Source organism: Anoplophora glabripennis, unplaced genomic scaffold (genome assembly GCF_000390285.2).
Source record: "Anoplophora glabripennis isolate ALB-LARVAE unplaced genomic scaffold, Agla_2.0 scaffold531, whole genome shotgun sequence".
Lineage (NCBI taxonomy): Eukaryota > Metazoa > Arthropoda > Insecta > Coleoptera > Cerambycidae > Anoplophora > Anoplophora glabripennis.
This window is the reverse complement of record NW_019416608.1, coordinates 233,161-248,791: the sequence shown is the minus strand read 5'-3', so window position 1 is coordinate 248,791 and position 15,631 is coordinate 233,161. Positions and strand designations below refer to the sequence as shown.

The 15,631-nt window shown below is 36.4% G+C and overlaps 1 protein-coding gene across 1 annotated transcript in view; it reads left to right on the top strand.

Annotated features, from left to right (window-relative positions):
* The window catches only part of LOC108913559 (fat-like cadherin-related tumor suppressor homolog), a gene marked incomplete at its 3' end in the record, with an annotated part of 90,033 nt that extends 75,548 nt beyond the window's left edge, over positions 1–14,485 (top strand). The window contains 1 exon segment of the mRNA XM_018719124.1: positions 11,097–14,485. Coding sequence (XP_018574640.1) covers positions 11,118–14,485 — 3,368 coding nt within the window.
* Between the last annotated feature and the right edge of the window lie 1,146 nt (positions 14,486–15,631).

Below are 15,631 nucleotides of genomic sequence, written 5' to 3'. Positions count from 1 at the left end.
CAACTACTTTAGTGTTTATCTTGGGCAGGAATCAGTTATTATTCATGTCGCGAGGGGACTAAGCCGGTATAAATAATTTAAATACCCTTTTTCTGTCACCTACTAATGACTCTCCGGTGGGGTCGAATTTTCTCTTAAATCCTTTTTAATCCTCTGATCATCTTACTATTCAAGTGTTTTCTTGGTCTCAAATTGTAGACTGGGGCGTCAGTGACAATAAAAAGATTATTCATGGTAGAGATGAGATGAAGTCACACCTACAAAAGTATTTTTAAAATATCCGCAATTGTAGCGCTGTTGACTATAATTTATATAAGTTTAAAGAAATAGCTGATAATAAACTAGCTGCTAACTACGAGATCAAGGAACTTTCTATCAAGGATCTATTAACCCGAGAATAATAATTTCCGGACTTACAGCAAAACATGAACCAGATGAATTGATAACTTTCTTAAAGAAACAGAATTAACACGTTTTTTTGGAAAACTCTAACTTAACCGTTATTGACGTCTGTCCTTTAAAAAAAAAATAAAAATGTATTCCAGGCTAAGCTGTCATTGGATGTTAATTCTTACAAAGGGATTATGCAAGAGGGTATGTTATTCGTGGGTTATGATTGTTGTACTGTCTTATGCTATAGAGCTGCGAATGTGCTACAAATGTTGTGGCTTTTCGCATTTTGCTAAAAACTGTACTAAAATTATTAAATGTCCTAAATGTAGTGCCGACCATAAGATCAGCGATTGTAAAGTTTCTGATCCAAGTGTGTTTAAATGTATTAATTGTATATCTAGAGGCCTATCTACCATAGATCATTCTGCTTGGGATTCTCAATGTCCCATATTCATAGAAAAACTTGAATAGTTCAAATCAGACATGTTTGGCATAAAATAGCAATTAAATCAGATTAATTACGCTAATGTGCATCCTAATATTGGATCTGCATTCGATCAATCAACTCATCACAGGAATAATAAAATAAATAATTTAAATATCTATTATCTATTTAACGATGACTTTGTAGTCTTCAGATCTGACCGGAAGTTTGAAGAAATTAACACCAAGACTGGTGGTGGGGTTCTAATAGCGGTGAAGAAAACATATCATTGACTTGTCAGGGTTGTCTGGTGCGTTGCCTGTAGTCGATGCGTTAACTTTGAAGATTAATATATCTTCTTGGTGTTTCTGTCACTAGATATTTGGAGCCGCTATTACTTGAAGATGGATACCATCCTGCTCTTGAAATTGCCTTTACATTAGGTGTGATTGAAACTAACGTTATAAACCCATTTCAACCCAGATACAATTTTCGTAAAGCCAACTATCTAAAACTATATGACGATCTACTTAATAGTAACTGGGACGATCTTATGCATGAGGATGATGTTGACAGAGCTTGTGAGATTTTTTATTCTAGGGTTAAGGCATGTATTGCTAGTAGTGTTCCTAAAACAGTTCCAAAGAACAATTCGAAGTATCCATTGTGGTACACTAAGGACATAATAAAAAAACTGAAGCTGAAGCATAGATTATGGGCTGAATATAAGAGGTCTAATAATAATAATATATATGCCGAGTTTAGTAACTTACGGGCTGAAATTAAGAGGGATGTTCATCAAAGCTACTGCAATTACATTTCCAATATTGAGCAGCAAATAACATCTGATCCTTCAAAGTTCTGGTCCTATTTGAATTCCAAGAGGAAAGTAAACGGTATTCCCAATTGCATGAATTACATCATGCATGGATTACACCAGGAAAATTAGCGAAAATAAAAGAGAAACTCGAAAAAAGTCCTATCCGCTAGATTATTGTAAAATTGTCTAAAGGAACATAATACAAGACATCTCTCGTCTCGTGAGTCAAAAACTTTTATTAGCTAACTTTTCTATTTAAACAAACGAGTGAGGAAAATAGTTTTTTCACTTTGCAGGGAAAACCATCAATTTTAGCGAAAAGTGACTCTCAGACAGCTTATAGGGAGTAAAATTATCTACAAAATGAGACTGGTTAAATTAAAATCGGTTAATAAACAAAAAAGTTATTGCAAAAAAAACAAGAAAAGTGCCAATTTTTTCATTTGTTTATAACTATCGCATTTATTGTTAAAATTTTATAAAACCTATGACAAGTTGAGGGTTTTGTCATACTTTAAAAGTGTGCCAAAAGTGGGCGCTGTAGGTGCAATAGTTTTCGCACAATTCTATTTGTTTATAGCGGAGACTCCAAAAGTTATGAACTTTAAGCCTCTGTACAGGCGTTAATTTTCATTCAAACATGATTCTGAAAGTGTCATTGTAAGACGCAATTAAGCGGCCTATTAAAAAATATCACCGTTTTTTTGACATTAACAATCTCAAATTGTGCATTAAAAAACCGTGCGTTTTTCGCTTATAAACAGTTTGAATAACATTGTTGCTATTTATGCAGTGAGTCGTTAATTTTCCACACTTTTCAATGCAATTCACGGGAAATCGTAGTTTACGTCGTATACTTTATTTTGCGAAAAATTCAAGTCTTCATATTTGTAAACAATTGTGCTACGATTTTTTAAAGAAAAATTCTTATCTTTGCTCCTGTTAGTCGTAGAGGGTACTTTTTTTATTTTAAAACTGTATTTTTTTGCCAGCTTTCCATTGCATCTATTTTCGGCGAGATAGCATAAATAGCAACAATGTTATTCAAATTGTTTATAAGCAAAAACCCCGTTTTTTAATGCACAATTTGAGAATGTTAATGTCAAAAAAACGGTGATATTTTTTAATAGGCCGCTTAATTGCGTCTTACAATGACACTTTCAGAATCATGTTTGAATGAAAATTAACGCCTGTACAGAGGCTTAAAGTTCATAACTTTTGGAGTCTCCGCTATAAACAAATAGAATTGTGCGAAAACTATTGCACCTACAGCGCCCACTTTTGGCACACTTTTAAAGTATGACAAAACCCTCAACTTGTCATAGGTTTTATAAAATTTTAACAATAAATGCGATAGTTATAAACAAATGAAAAAATGGGCACTTTTCTTGTTTTTTTTGCAATAACTTTTTTGTTTATTAACCGATTTTAATTTAACCAGTCTCATTTTGTAGATAATTTTACTCCCTATAAGCTGTCTGAGAGTCACTTTTCGCTAAAATTGATGGTTTTCCCTGCAAAGTGAAAAAACTGTTTTCCTCACTTATTTGTTTAAATAGAAAAGTTAGCTAATAAAAGTTTTTGACTCACGAAACGAGAGATTACTTGTATTATGTTCCTTTAGACACTTATACAATAATCTAGCGGATAGGACTTTTTTCGAGTAAAAATTTAATTTGCTTGGTCTAGATAATCCCTGTGATATTGTAAATGCTTTTGCTGGTTACTTTCAATCAAATTTTATTGTGTCTTCGACTCCAATCTTCAACAATCAGCCGATTTATTGTTCCTCTTGTAGTATTCCCACATTTTCTGAAAATGAGGTGTTATTTGCCTTAAAGAAATGAAACCCAAATTTACAGCCGGAGCTGACGGACTACCAGCTTTCCTTTTTAAGGATTGTGCGCCAATATTCGCTAAACCATTATGCTTTTTGTTCAATCTATCCTTTAAGGTAGGCAAATTTCCTATTATGTGGAAATCGGGTCGAATTTGTCCAATCTTTAAAAAGGACAACAAGAGTGACATTGAAAACTATCGCCCCATAACTATTATTAATAATCCTTCAAAAGTTTTCGAAACTCTTATATATGAAACTGTATTTTCTCATGTAAAGTCTTCTATATGTACCGAACAGCATGGCTTCTTTCCAGGTCGATCAACGGTCACCAACTTGACATGTCTGTCACACTATATTTCCACACATTTGGATAATAGTGGTCAGGTTGATGTTGTTTATACGGACTTCTCCAAGGCCTTTAATCGGTTGGACCATGGTATTCTACTGTCAAAACTCTCCAATATGGGATTAACTCATTTATTTAGTCAATTCTTTCAATCTTATCTATCTCAGAGGAAATTGACAGTCGAGTATCGTGGTTTCCGATCAATGGATATTAATGCTACATCTGGAGTCCCACAAGGGTCAGTTCTCGGTCCGTTATTGTTTCTGGTTTTTATTAATGACATTACGTTGAACCTAAATTGTAACGCCCTTCTGTACGCAGACGACCTTAAATTGTATTTATCCGTGGTTGATCTGAATGACTGTCTACGGCTTCAATCTGATGTAGATAGAGTTAGTAACTGGTGTGCTACGATTTTATTACTTTTAAACTTGTCCAAGTGTAATTCCATGATTTTCACTAGAAAGGTTAGCTCGAATACATATAATTATTCTGTTGGTAATAACTTGATTAGGAAATGTAGCTCTTTTAAGGATCTTGGTGTAACATTTGATATTAAACTAGATTTTAATGAACCCGTTAATAATATTCAACGCGAAGCATATAGAAATCTTGGTTTCATTGTGAGGAATTCACAACAATTTACGGGAATTAAGGCAGTGTCCTTATTGTTTAATCCATTTGTTCTCCCCAAACTAGAATATGCCTCTCTAGTATGGGATTTACATTTTGAGAACATTCAACGGAAATATGTAAAGTATTTATGGTTCAAGTCTGATGGCTGTTATCCACCACAGGGAATACCTCATGGTACTTTGCTTGGACGATTTGTCCTTAATGACCTGTCTACACGACGTATGTGTAACTCACTAATAACCCTGTATAAAATCATTACTGGATTGATTGACTGTCCGGATCTTCTAGCTGCCGTGTGTTTTCGTGTTCCCCGCTCTGGAACCCGGTCTTCGTCTTTGTTCTATCTTCCGACACCTCGAACGAATTTATTAAAGTTTTCACCGTTGTATACAATGGTTGAAAATCACTCTCGAATGCAGAACCTTGTGGATATTTTTCATGATAATGTATCCCATATTAAGAAAGTTTTTTCCAGTCATAACTTGCAGTATTAATTTTTAATCATTCTTTGTATGACCTGCTTTAGGTTAATTATATGTAGGTATACTAGTCTTAATTGAATTTTAAAATGATTGTTTTGTTGGTATTTATGTTAGCATTTATTTTAACTTTGTCGACTGTACGTTGAACATTCAAATAATTTAAAATTAAAAACGATAAATCCTGAGCTCACTCAAATAAGGAAGGAGGTCCAGCTCTTATCAGAAATGTATCACAATAATCCCAGAAAGGAAATCCTGCTTTATAGAAATAAATATAGGGCATAGTTACCATATAAGAACTTCTAACAACAAAAGTAGGGCCTGTTGGGAAGTAATAAACTCGTATAGAACTAAATCAAATAAAAATCACATTAATGATATAAATGTCAATGAATTTAATAACTTTTTCATAAATATTGCAGAGCATCTTGCGGGTGGTAACTTGCATAGACAAATTCAACAAAGTAATTTAAACTTGCAAGATAAGAATATTCCTAAATTTTCTTTTGGCCCGGTTAGTTACAATGATGTTGGCGGTATCATAGATGGTTTAAAAAATAAACACACTGTTGATTGTTATGGTTTTAGTGTCAGCTTGTTAAAGCAGGTAAAAAAACAGCTAATTGAACCATTTACAAATATTATTAATGAATGCATAAAGGACTGTATATTTCCAGATAAATTAAAAGTGGCTAAAGTTTTGCCTGTATTTAAAGGGGGCGACAAGAACAATGTTGGAGATTATAGGCCTATTTCAATACTACCTTGTCCATCTAAAGTATTTGAATCAATTCTTAAAAATCAAATTATATCGTTTTTTGAATCAAACAACCTATTCTCAGAAGACCAGTTTAGTTTTCGCAAAAACAAAAACACTATCGATGCAATAAATAGGCTAATTGATGCTGTCGTGGAGGCAATGGAGAATGGAAATTATGCGGGATTGATTCTGTGCGACTTAAGCAAAGCATTTGACACCATTAGTCATGAGATACTGCTTGACAGGCTGACATATTATTATGGTTTCGATTTTCAAGGTGTAAAACTGATTAAGTCATATCTTAATAATAGAAAACAGTATACATCAGCGAATGGCATTGATTCAGACTGCAGGTACATCAGGATTGGGGTACCGCAGGGGTCCGTCCTGGGACCTGTACTCTTTCTCATTTATGTAAATGAGTTGGGGGATGCAGTTCCTGGAGTGGAGACAGTTCGCTTTGCTGACGATACAACATTAATATTGCGGAATCATGATATCTTAAGCTTAAAAGAAAAAATGCAGAAACACAAAATACAATCTCTAATTGGTTTCTAATGAATGGCTTACACTTAAACAACTCAAAGACCCATCATGTATTTCTTTCTCACAGACAGCTAGACAACAGTGATGTAACATCATCTGTGAGGTTTCTAGGAGTATTTTTGGATACTAAATTGACCTGGGAAGGTCATGTTAATTATTTGGCCAACAAACTCAACAAGAATATCTTTGTAATCAGATCGCTGGCTAATCAAGTTGCCAGGGATGTCTTATTAACAACATATTATGCACTTTTTAATTCAAATGTAAATTATGGTCTGTTGTGCTGGGGTCACTCGTCTCACGCGGATAGGATTTTTGGACTGCAACGTAAGGTAATTAGAATTATATTGAATTTAGGTTTTAGAGATGATGTTAAGACAGAATTTAAAAAGTTAGAAATTATGACTGTTCCTTGTATGTACATTTTCCAGTGTCTAAAATATGTAAAACTAAATATTAATCTGTATAGTACAAATGAGGCGTTACATGCTTATGGAACTAGGAATGCTAATCACATAAGACCTAATTATTACAGATTAAATTCTAGCCGTAATGGTAAAAACTATTATGGTCCTATATTTTTTAATTTACTGCCGACAAGGGTGAAAGAATTGGGTACTAATATGTTTTTAAAAGAAATTAAATGCTTTTTAATACATAAGGCGTTCTATTTTATTAATGAGTTTTTAACATGTGATAATATAGAAGATTACTTCCAGGTATAGGTAACGTGTAATAGTTGTATGTATAAGGTTTTTATAAATGATGTTTATATATTGTTTGTTCTAATTATATTCTGTTAAATTTATTGTTTTGTTAATGTTTATAACGTGTTGCTGTGTTTCTGACATAGGAGAATGTGATGGATACTATTGCAAGTCTGTGATAATATTGGTACACAGTTAAAATGTTATGAAACTTACAGTAAAAATACTCCCACTGTTGATAGGTAAAATTTTAATTAGATTTATATAATACTTGACGAATGTAAAACAATGTATGTTGTTGCAGACAGAATAAAGTTCTATTCTATTCTATTTTTTTATTTAGTCCTATATCGTAGTGGTTATTTTTTATATTTTTTTTATAACTTTTATAATCTGTATTATTTACTCTTGTACTTTAGTAATCTGATTTTGTTATTGCATCTATTTTTATTAGGTATTTCTCCCACCTATTAATTGGTTTAACTGTCAGGTGGTGTAACTTAAATAAATAAATAAATAAACAAAAAAATTTAATTAACAAATACCTGGTGCAACAATTTCACACATTGTCATTGAATTGACGATTTGTTCCATAACTTTTATCAACAGCCATCGCATTTTGCAGTAATAATGCCTAATTTTCGAATTCGATTTTTCCGCGTTCAGCCTTTATCTTTACATTAAACACATTAGTGAAATATGACTATATACTAAAGGTATCTATTGTAGATAATTTAATTGCCTACAACATAGAACGACTAATTTTCCGAAAGTGTCTAGATTTTTGTAGGCAGTAAAAAATTGAAAAAGCACGTAAATTTGCCACTTATTTGCAATTTGCCAACTTAGCCTCACTTCTTTCAAGTTAAGTGCAATAAATTTCTGTATGTTGTACCTCTAAAAATACATTTGTAAATGTTTACAAATTATTTAGAAAGTTTTTTTCGGATACTAAAAAAATTATATATTTGCCACAAATTATTCCACATATACTTAAATTTTATTTAACGATTGATTACGTTAATTAGAATTACAAAAGCAATACATACATAAATATATAAAGGAAAACACATATTGAATTTAAGTCCAGTCAACAAATAAATTTGGAAAATATTGCAGCTAACATGTGCCAATAAATATGAAATTTTGACATTTTCAAATTTTTATTGTAATTTGTTCTTAGCGACCTGTATGTTTTCGGCAAAAAATAAGCTTAGGTTCATATCTGGCCACCCCTCAAATCTTGCTATGTTTTATTGAAATATTTTGTGAAGAAAATTTAAAAAAGTAATTTATTTGAAGGTCCATTACTTTCTAATGAAGCAAAGTTTTGTTAAGGGCGGCGTTTTATAAATTTTTAGTAAGATAGTAATAGAACAAGGAAATCGCCTTATTTTCGACATCATCTAAACAATAGAAATGTTGAAATACAAGGACTCCTTTAATTTTTCATAGTGAAAAATCGTAGAAAACATTGCCACCTGCGTAAACATCGGAAAATGTACTTGTCCTGTTTTGTCAAGAATTCTGTGGAAACTACTTAACAATTGTGATTAATGCATGTGTTAATAGTTTCTTAAAAGCATTCTGCGGGGTGTGATTAAGTTTTTGGTACCGTAAACGATTTTCCATGTGTTCAACAAGCGTGTCAAATTCAGCAAACGTAACGATAAACATAAAAAATATGCTTGTGTATGTTTCTAAATCTGATTTTCTAAAACTCTCAACAGAAAACTTCTATACATTAACAAAAAATTACGGACTAAAATAAATAAATAGCCTTAAGGTAATTTGATCTAAACAGTTTAGTTTAATTTTGATATTGTTTATTTAGCGTTTTTTTATATATATTTTTTCCATTTCTTTGAAAACTGCATCGATTTGATAAATGTCTATGATTTGCCCGCTGTGTCCCAGTCTCAATCAGAGACTTGTAAATTTCTGTTGATTCTAGATCATTTAATTATGAATTAATTAAATATGTGATGAGACGATGTAATTTTCATTCTCACTTGCATCCTTAGAATAACATCTCTTTAGATGAACGTACCTTTTACCACTATCGGTTTAATAACCATTTACCAGTCGAGATGTAGGCATCTGATAGAGCTAAGAAAATTTTTTAATTAGGCAACAATTTGCCTGTCCGTAACAGAGATGTAATCAATTATGGCTCAAGGCATGTTGCCGACTGATATTGTAATGTAATCAAGGTAGGCACTGAAGTGTTCTCCGATATACTAATACGGAATTTTAATGAAGTTCCTATTTAGTTATATCACGTGTATGTAGAGTCTTACTTTTTTTAATTAAATAGTTTTGGTATGCTCTATTTTTAATTACACGCATAACTGACATTCTACCAGTACAAAAATAGTTATTTTTGATGCTAGATTTTGAAACAGAGAATGCAAAAGAATTTCTCAGTCGGGTATCAACAAACAACATTTTAATACATTTTATACTTCTATTGTATGCAACGAGAAATAAAAATGTATTCTATCGCAAGCAATCTAATTCCAGCTATTCTTGAAATTATCTCTAAATAGTCGTGTCTACTTGTAATTAGATTTTTCATAGTCCTATCTATATTTTTTCTGTCAATATATTTCTTAGATAAGAAACATTTATATAATTTTGATTGAATAATTTTTCGGCATTTTCGCCTGTACCCGTTTAGATACACACAGCTTTATTTATCTTTAGCTACGACCTTTGTTGTTCTCGGGCTAATATCTGTCGGGGCATATCCGATAGCAAAAGTCCCAGGCCCGCTACTGATGAAACCGATGACACAGAGCCTAGCCCGAGAATATACCAAAGGTATTTTTCGAAAAATTAGCCCGGATGTCCCAGTACATTTAGTGTAAATGATGGTTAACTTTGATCGGCTATAACTACGTAATTAATTGACCAATCGATCTGTTTTTTTAAAGAAGCATCTTTCCAATAACTTTTAAAACCTGCTTTAAAAAATTTGATTTGATTGAATATTCACAAAGTTATTCTAATTGTTTATAAGTACAAAAATTCGACCAATGTTTAAACAAGCGCCAGAGCTCTCCGGATTGACGGATTCGAATTTTTCAAAAAGCGTTTGAAAGCTTTAGAGGCCTTCGATATGTGATTAAATTTTCAAGTATCTAAGGGTCTTGGTTTTTGCTGGACAAAATTTTGAAAATTTGCAAATTATTTTTCAAAATCTGGATTGCAAAATTATTATGCAAAATTTATCGAACCGATTTTGATGAAATTTCGTGTGATGATTCTACATAACATGAGGTTGTCTTAAGCCAAGTATGAATTTAAAGACCTCAAAAAAATTCCCTAAAAAGTAATGTCTTTTAACGCCAATTTGGCGATTTTTTCGATTTTTACAATAATAATCATGATTCATTCGATTTGTAATTAGTCATATTTTGTAAAAAATTTAATTACAAACATTTTTTCCTCTTCCATTTTCACCTAAAATCAACTTTTGAAAAGATACATAATTAAATAGGTAAAAAAATATGACATTATTCGAATTTTTTTAACATACTGTTTCGCCAAAAGTTAAGCCCACGTTTTTTTTTATGCGCATAGAAAAATTTTCATTTCTAGTGATATTTGAAAGCCCAAAAGCCAAAAATCTCCGTGGATATACGATTCACCCATACCAAAACAAATACCGCCTAGAGTCTAGGCCCTAGACTATATCGCTGTCAAATTTATTGACACAAGATATTTCTCTCTGATGTTTCGGTTTATTAAATATTAAATCATCTTCAGAGACTACACGATACATTTTCATAACATTCATTAGTTACGAGTATTATGCCTATTGAAAACTTTTTTATACTTAATTTTACTGCAATTGAATGAAAAACACATTTTTTGCGTCCTTTTTTTACAATTTCGCATTAAATACTCGTCAAATGTGAAAAAAAAACGAATTTTTAAAAAAATAATTTTTGCGTTGTCGCTTTTACAATTTCACATTGAATATTTCAAACGTTTTGAAAATTTTTCTGATCCCTTAATTTTTTTGCTGAGTGTAGATATTTATGCCATACTTTTCAGATATATTTCTTAATTTCTTCATTTTTACTGGTAAATTGTTCAAAATATACAGTTTTATTTAACAACTATTTTTTTTGCAGATCCTGCCGTGATGAGCTGAAATGATGCACAGATGCGCTCTCGCTTGCTGCCTCCTGGTGATCGCTTGTGCCCAGGTGGACTCGGAAGCCGGGGCGTCCACCACCGCTGATGTTGCCTTCCACTTCTCCAAGCAGCTCTACAATGTCAGCATCCCCGAGAACAGCGTGGCGAAGACCTACGCCACCCAGACCCCCGGCTCGGACCTCATGGGCATCCGCCTGCCCTCTCCCAACACCTTCGCCGACATACGATATAAGATAGTAGAGGGCGACAAGGACAAATTTTTTAAAGCGGAACATAGAATAGTGGGCGACTTTTGCTTTCTGTTCATTAGAATTAAGACCGGCAATAACGACGTGTTGAACCGCGAGAGGAAGGACAAGTACGTGTTGCAAGTGCGCGCCACCGCCTCCATCAAGGAAGGCAAGCAGAAGGTCCAGTACACGTCGGACACGACAGTCGTCGTCACTGTCCTGGATACCAATGATCTCAGTCCTCTGTTCTACCCCATAGAGTACAACGCGACTGTCTTCGAGGACACGCCGGTTCACCAAAGCATCCTCAAGGTCGTAGCTGAGGATGCCGATTTGGGTAGGAATGGGGAAATCTACTATAGCTTTGTGGAAGACACGGACATGTTCGCCATACATCCTATGACTGGCGTAATATCCCTTAGCAGGCCTTTAAGGTACAACGAGGGCACATATCACGAACTCACGGTCTTCGCACAAGACAGGGGAGTCCGTTTTAACCATGGAGGGATGTTTAGCAAGGCCAAAGTAAGGATCAGGGTGAAAAAGGTAAATTTCTTTGCGCCTGAGATTCGAATCCGCAGACATCCCCAAATAGTAGAAAACTCCAATGCCGACATCTACGCCATAGTTAACGTCTCGGACAGAGATAGTGGTATACATGGAGAGATAGCTAGCTTGGAAATAGTCGACGGAGACCCAGATGGCCACTTCAGAATCCGTCCTGCCAGACAGAAAGGTGAGTACAACATAGAAGTGTTGAAGTTGTTGGATAGAGAGACCACCCCGCAAGGGTACGTGCTGCAGCTTCGTGCCACCGATAAAGGCATACCACCCAGAGAGAGTTACAAGTCTGTACCAGTGCAGCTGACTGACCTAAACGACAATGCCCCGGTGTTCAATAAAGAAATCTACGACGTCAAGGTTCCTGAAACAGCCCCTGTAAATACTCCACTGATAAGACTAAAAGTCACCGACGCCGACGAAGGCAAGAACGCTCAGGTGTTCTTGGAAATAGTAGGGGGGAATGAAGGGGGTGAATTTAGCATCAACCCCGAAACGGGTATGTTATACACCGCCAAACCACTTGACGCGGAAAATAAACAGTTCTACAGCCTCACCGTGTCGGCTATTGACCAGGGAAATGCAGCTACTAGGAAGCAATCGTCGGCCAAGGTGAAAATATACGTCGAAGATACTAACGACAATGATCCCATTTTCGAGAAGTCTGAAGTGACTGTTTGGATAGACGAGAACATGCCTGCAGGCACGTCTGTGACTACAGTCCACGCCAAGGACAGAGATCGCGGAGAGAACGCCTACATTTCCTACCTTATCGCTAATCTCAACAAAGTACCCTTCGAGATAGACCACTTCTCAGGCGTAATAAAGACCACCCAGCTTCTGGACTACGAAAGTATGAGGAGGGAGTACATCTTAAGAATAAGAGCGTCGGATTGGGGCCTACCCTACCGTCGACAAACGGAGATGCAGCTGACGGTGAAGGTGAAGGAAGTGAACGACAACCGCCCCCAGTTCGAGAAGGTGGACTGCGTAGGTCACGTACCCCGTTACGTCCCCATAGGCTCCGAAATAATAACACTGTCCGCCATCGACTTCGACGCCGGAAACATAATCAGTTACAGGATCGTGTCGGGGAACGAGGACGGCTGCTTCAGCATAGACATCACCTCGGGCACGATAAGCGTCAGTTGCGATTTGAACGACATCCGGGTGAGCGAAAGGGAACTGAACGTAACTGCCACCGATAACACGCACTTCGCCGATATCGCGCGGGTGCGCTTCAAGCTGGTGAATGCGAAAAGGAACACGATAACGAGCGGGAAGCTGATCAGCGACGACACCGGAGCCTTCGACTGTAAGGACACCGGGGTCGCCAGGAGGCTGACGGAAGTGCTAGCCGACGCGGAGGACAACAACAAGCCGCTGGCGCAGGAGGAGTTCCCCATGATGCCTACGAGGTACGGCCAGAACGTACATTCGCCCGAGTTCATGGATTTTCCCGTGGAAATCAAAGTGAACGAGTCTGTGGCTCTAGGCACGACGCTGGTTAAACTCAGGGCGCGAGACAGGGATTTGGGTTACAATGGCAAGCTTATTTATGGGATATCAGGGGGAGATATACACTCCCAGTTCTGTTTGGATATGGAAACCGGGGAATTAAAGGTAATCGGATATTTAGACAGAGAAAGGGAGAACGAGTACTTCCTGAACGTCACAGTCTACGACCTAGGCAAGCCGCAAAAATCATCATCCAGAGTGCTTCCCATAACTGTGCTGGACGTTAATGATAACGCCCCTAAGTTTGAAAAAACCCTGGCTAGTTTTAGGGTGACGGAAAACGCGCTAAACGGCACTGCTATTTTCAGAGCAAACGCTACAGATGCTGATGAGGGTGATAACGCCAAAGTAACCTACAGCCTGGTCACCGACACCAAGGACTTCCACGTGGACAAAACAACTGGGGTGCTTACGGTTTCCAATACCCTAGATAGAGAGCGCCAAGACTTGTACGAACTTCGAATTAGAGCTACCGACGGAGGCGGTAAAGGACCCGACAATCCTCCTTTATACTCCGAAGCAGTCGTGAGAATCTCAATAGACGACATCAACGACAACGCCCCTAAGTTCAGCCTGCCCAACTACTCAGTTAAAATTCGGGAAGATTTGCCCAACGGCACGGTTGTGGCTATGGTGACTGCTGCGGACCCGGATTTAGGTCCGGAGGGCGAGGTGGTATACTCGTTGGAAGACACAGACAGCGACGGCACGTTCAAAATCGACCGGCTATCGGGAACCATCCGCACCACCAAATCGCTCGATTTCGAGGAACGACAGGTGCACAGTTTGATCGTATACGCCAGCGACAGGGGGAACCCCTCGATGTCCTCCGAAGCCACCGTGACGGTGAACGTAGTGGACGTGAACGAGAATATGTACGCGCCCCAGTTCAGTGATTTCGTGTTGGCCGGGAAAGTGAAGGAGAACCAGCCGGTGGGTAGTTTCGTGATGCAGGTGAACGCCACGGATCAGGATCCTCCGGGGGGCGACAACAACGTGGAATACTCCATCAGAGGTGGCGACGGGATCGGCATCTTCTCCATCGATAATCAAGGTAGGGTTTGATTCTAATTCTCATGAATATTCATTTAGTAAATGCTAGTTTTCAGTCGTAATGCAATTTCGAATAATGGGGAATTGGTTTTGTTTCGTTCATTAATCATTAATCGTCTTTCATTTGTACTTAAATGTTTGATAGGCTCGGTCTGTGTTAATTGGATTTTAGATAAATTTAGCATTCTATGTCCGTATATATCCCTTTTATCCCTTAGGAGGACGTCAACACAGCCAACCATAACTGAATTCAGATGCAGAAAATTTAATTATTTATTTCCGAATAGTGAGCTTAGTTACAGAGAAAAAATTATTGTGTTCACAATTTTAAATGCAGCACGTCACAAAGTGAAACAGAAATATTTTGACAGTTAACAACAACAAAACAAGGCCAGTGGTGTATATACAGGGTGATTCAGTCATAATGTCTTTAATTTTAAGAGCAGATAGAGAAAAATGAGTATAATACGATGGCGTGATTCAAAAAAAAATTAAATGTATATTTAAGCAGAAAAAAAATATTTTCAATACATTATTTAACCCCCCTTTTCAGGCTATTACTCACCGGCTGACGTCGTCGGTTATTCAGAATTTGAGCACGGCTGCGATATGAACAACGCGCGCTAGATGCAACGTTGCCATATTTATATATTTTCGCTCATATAAAGACAATAAATAAACTGTTTGCTCACGTCAGTAAATAATAATTTAAAATGCTATAAATTATTTTTTATAATTATGCAATCAACACATTAAATTGTTATTGTTGCCCAGCAAGAATCTCGAGGAGGTCTGAGCATGCCTTGCCAAAAATCAGTTTTTATTAACATCATAATGTTAATTTTTTGCTGTAAGCAAATGTTCAAATACATTACCGTTACCATCTACCGTCTATGCACAAGTGTACACGTTAGATAGATGAGCGGCGGATGCGATGGAATAAACGTATTCAGCGGCATCTTCGATACGATTCCGCAACTGCTCTACATTCTCTACCTCGGTGTGATACACGACATATTCCATATAACCCCATATACAAAAGTCCATAGGATTATGGGCCCTCATCTCCCTATCCACCGATTGGGACATTGATCGCCTAAAAATACACGGACATCGCGAGCAAAATGGGCCGGATCTCCGTCGTGCAT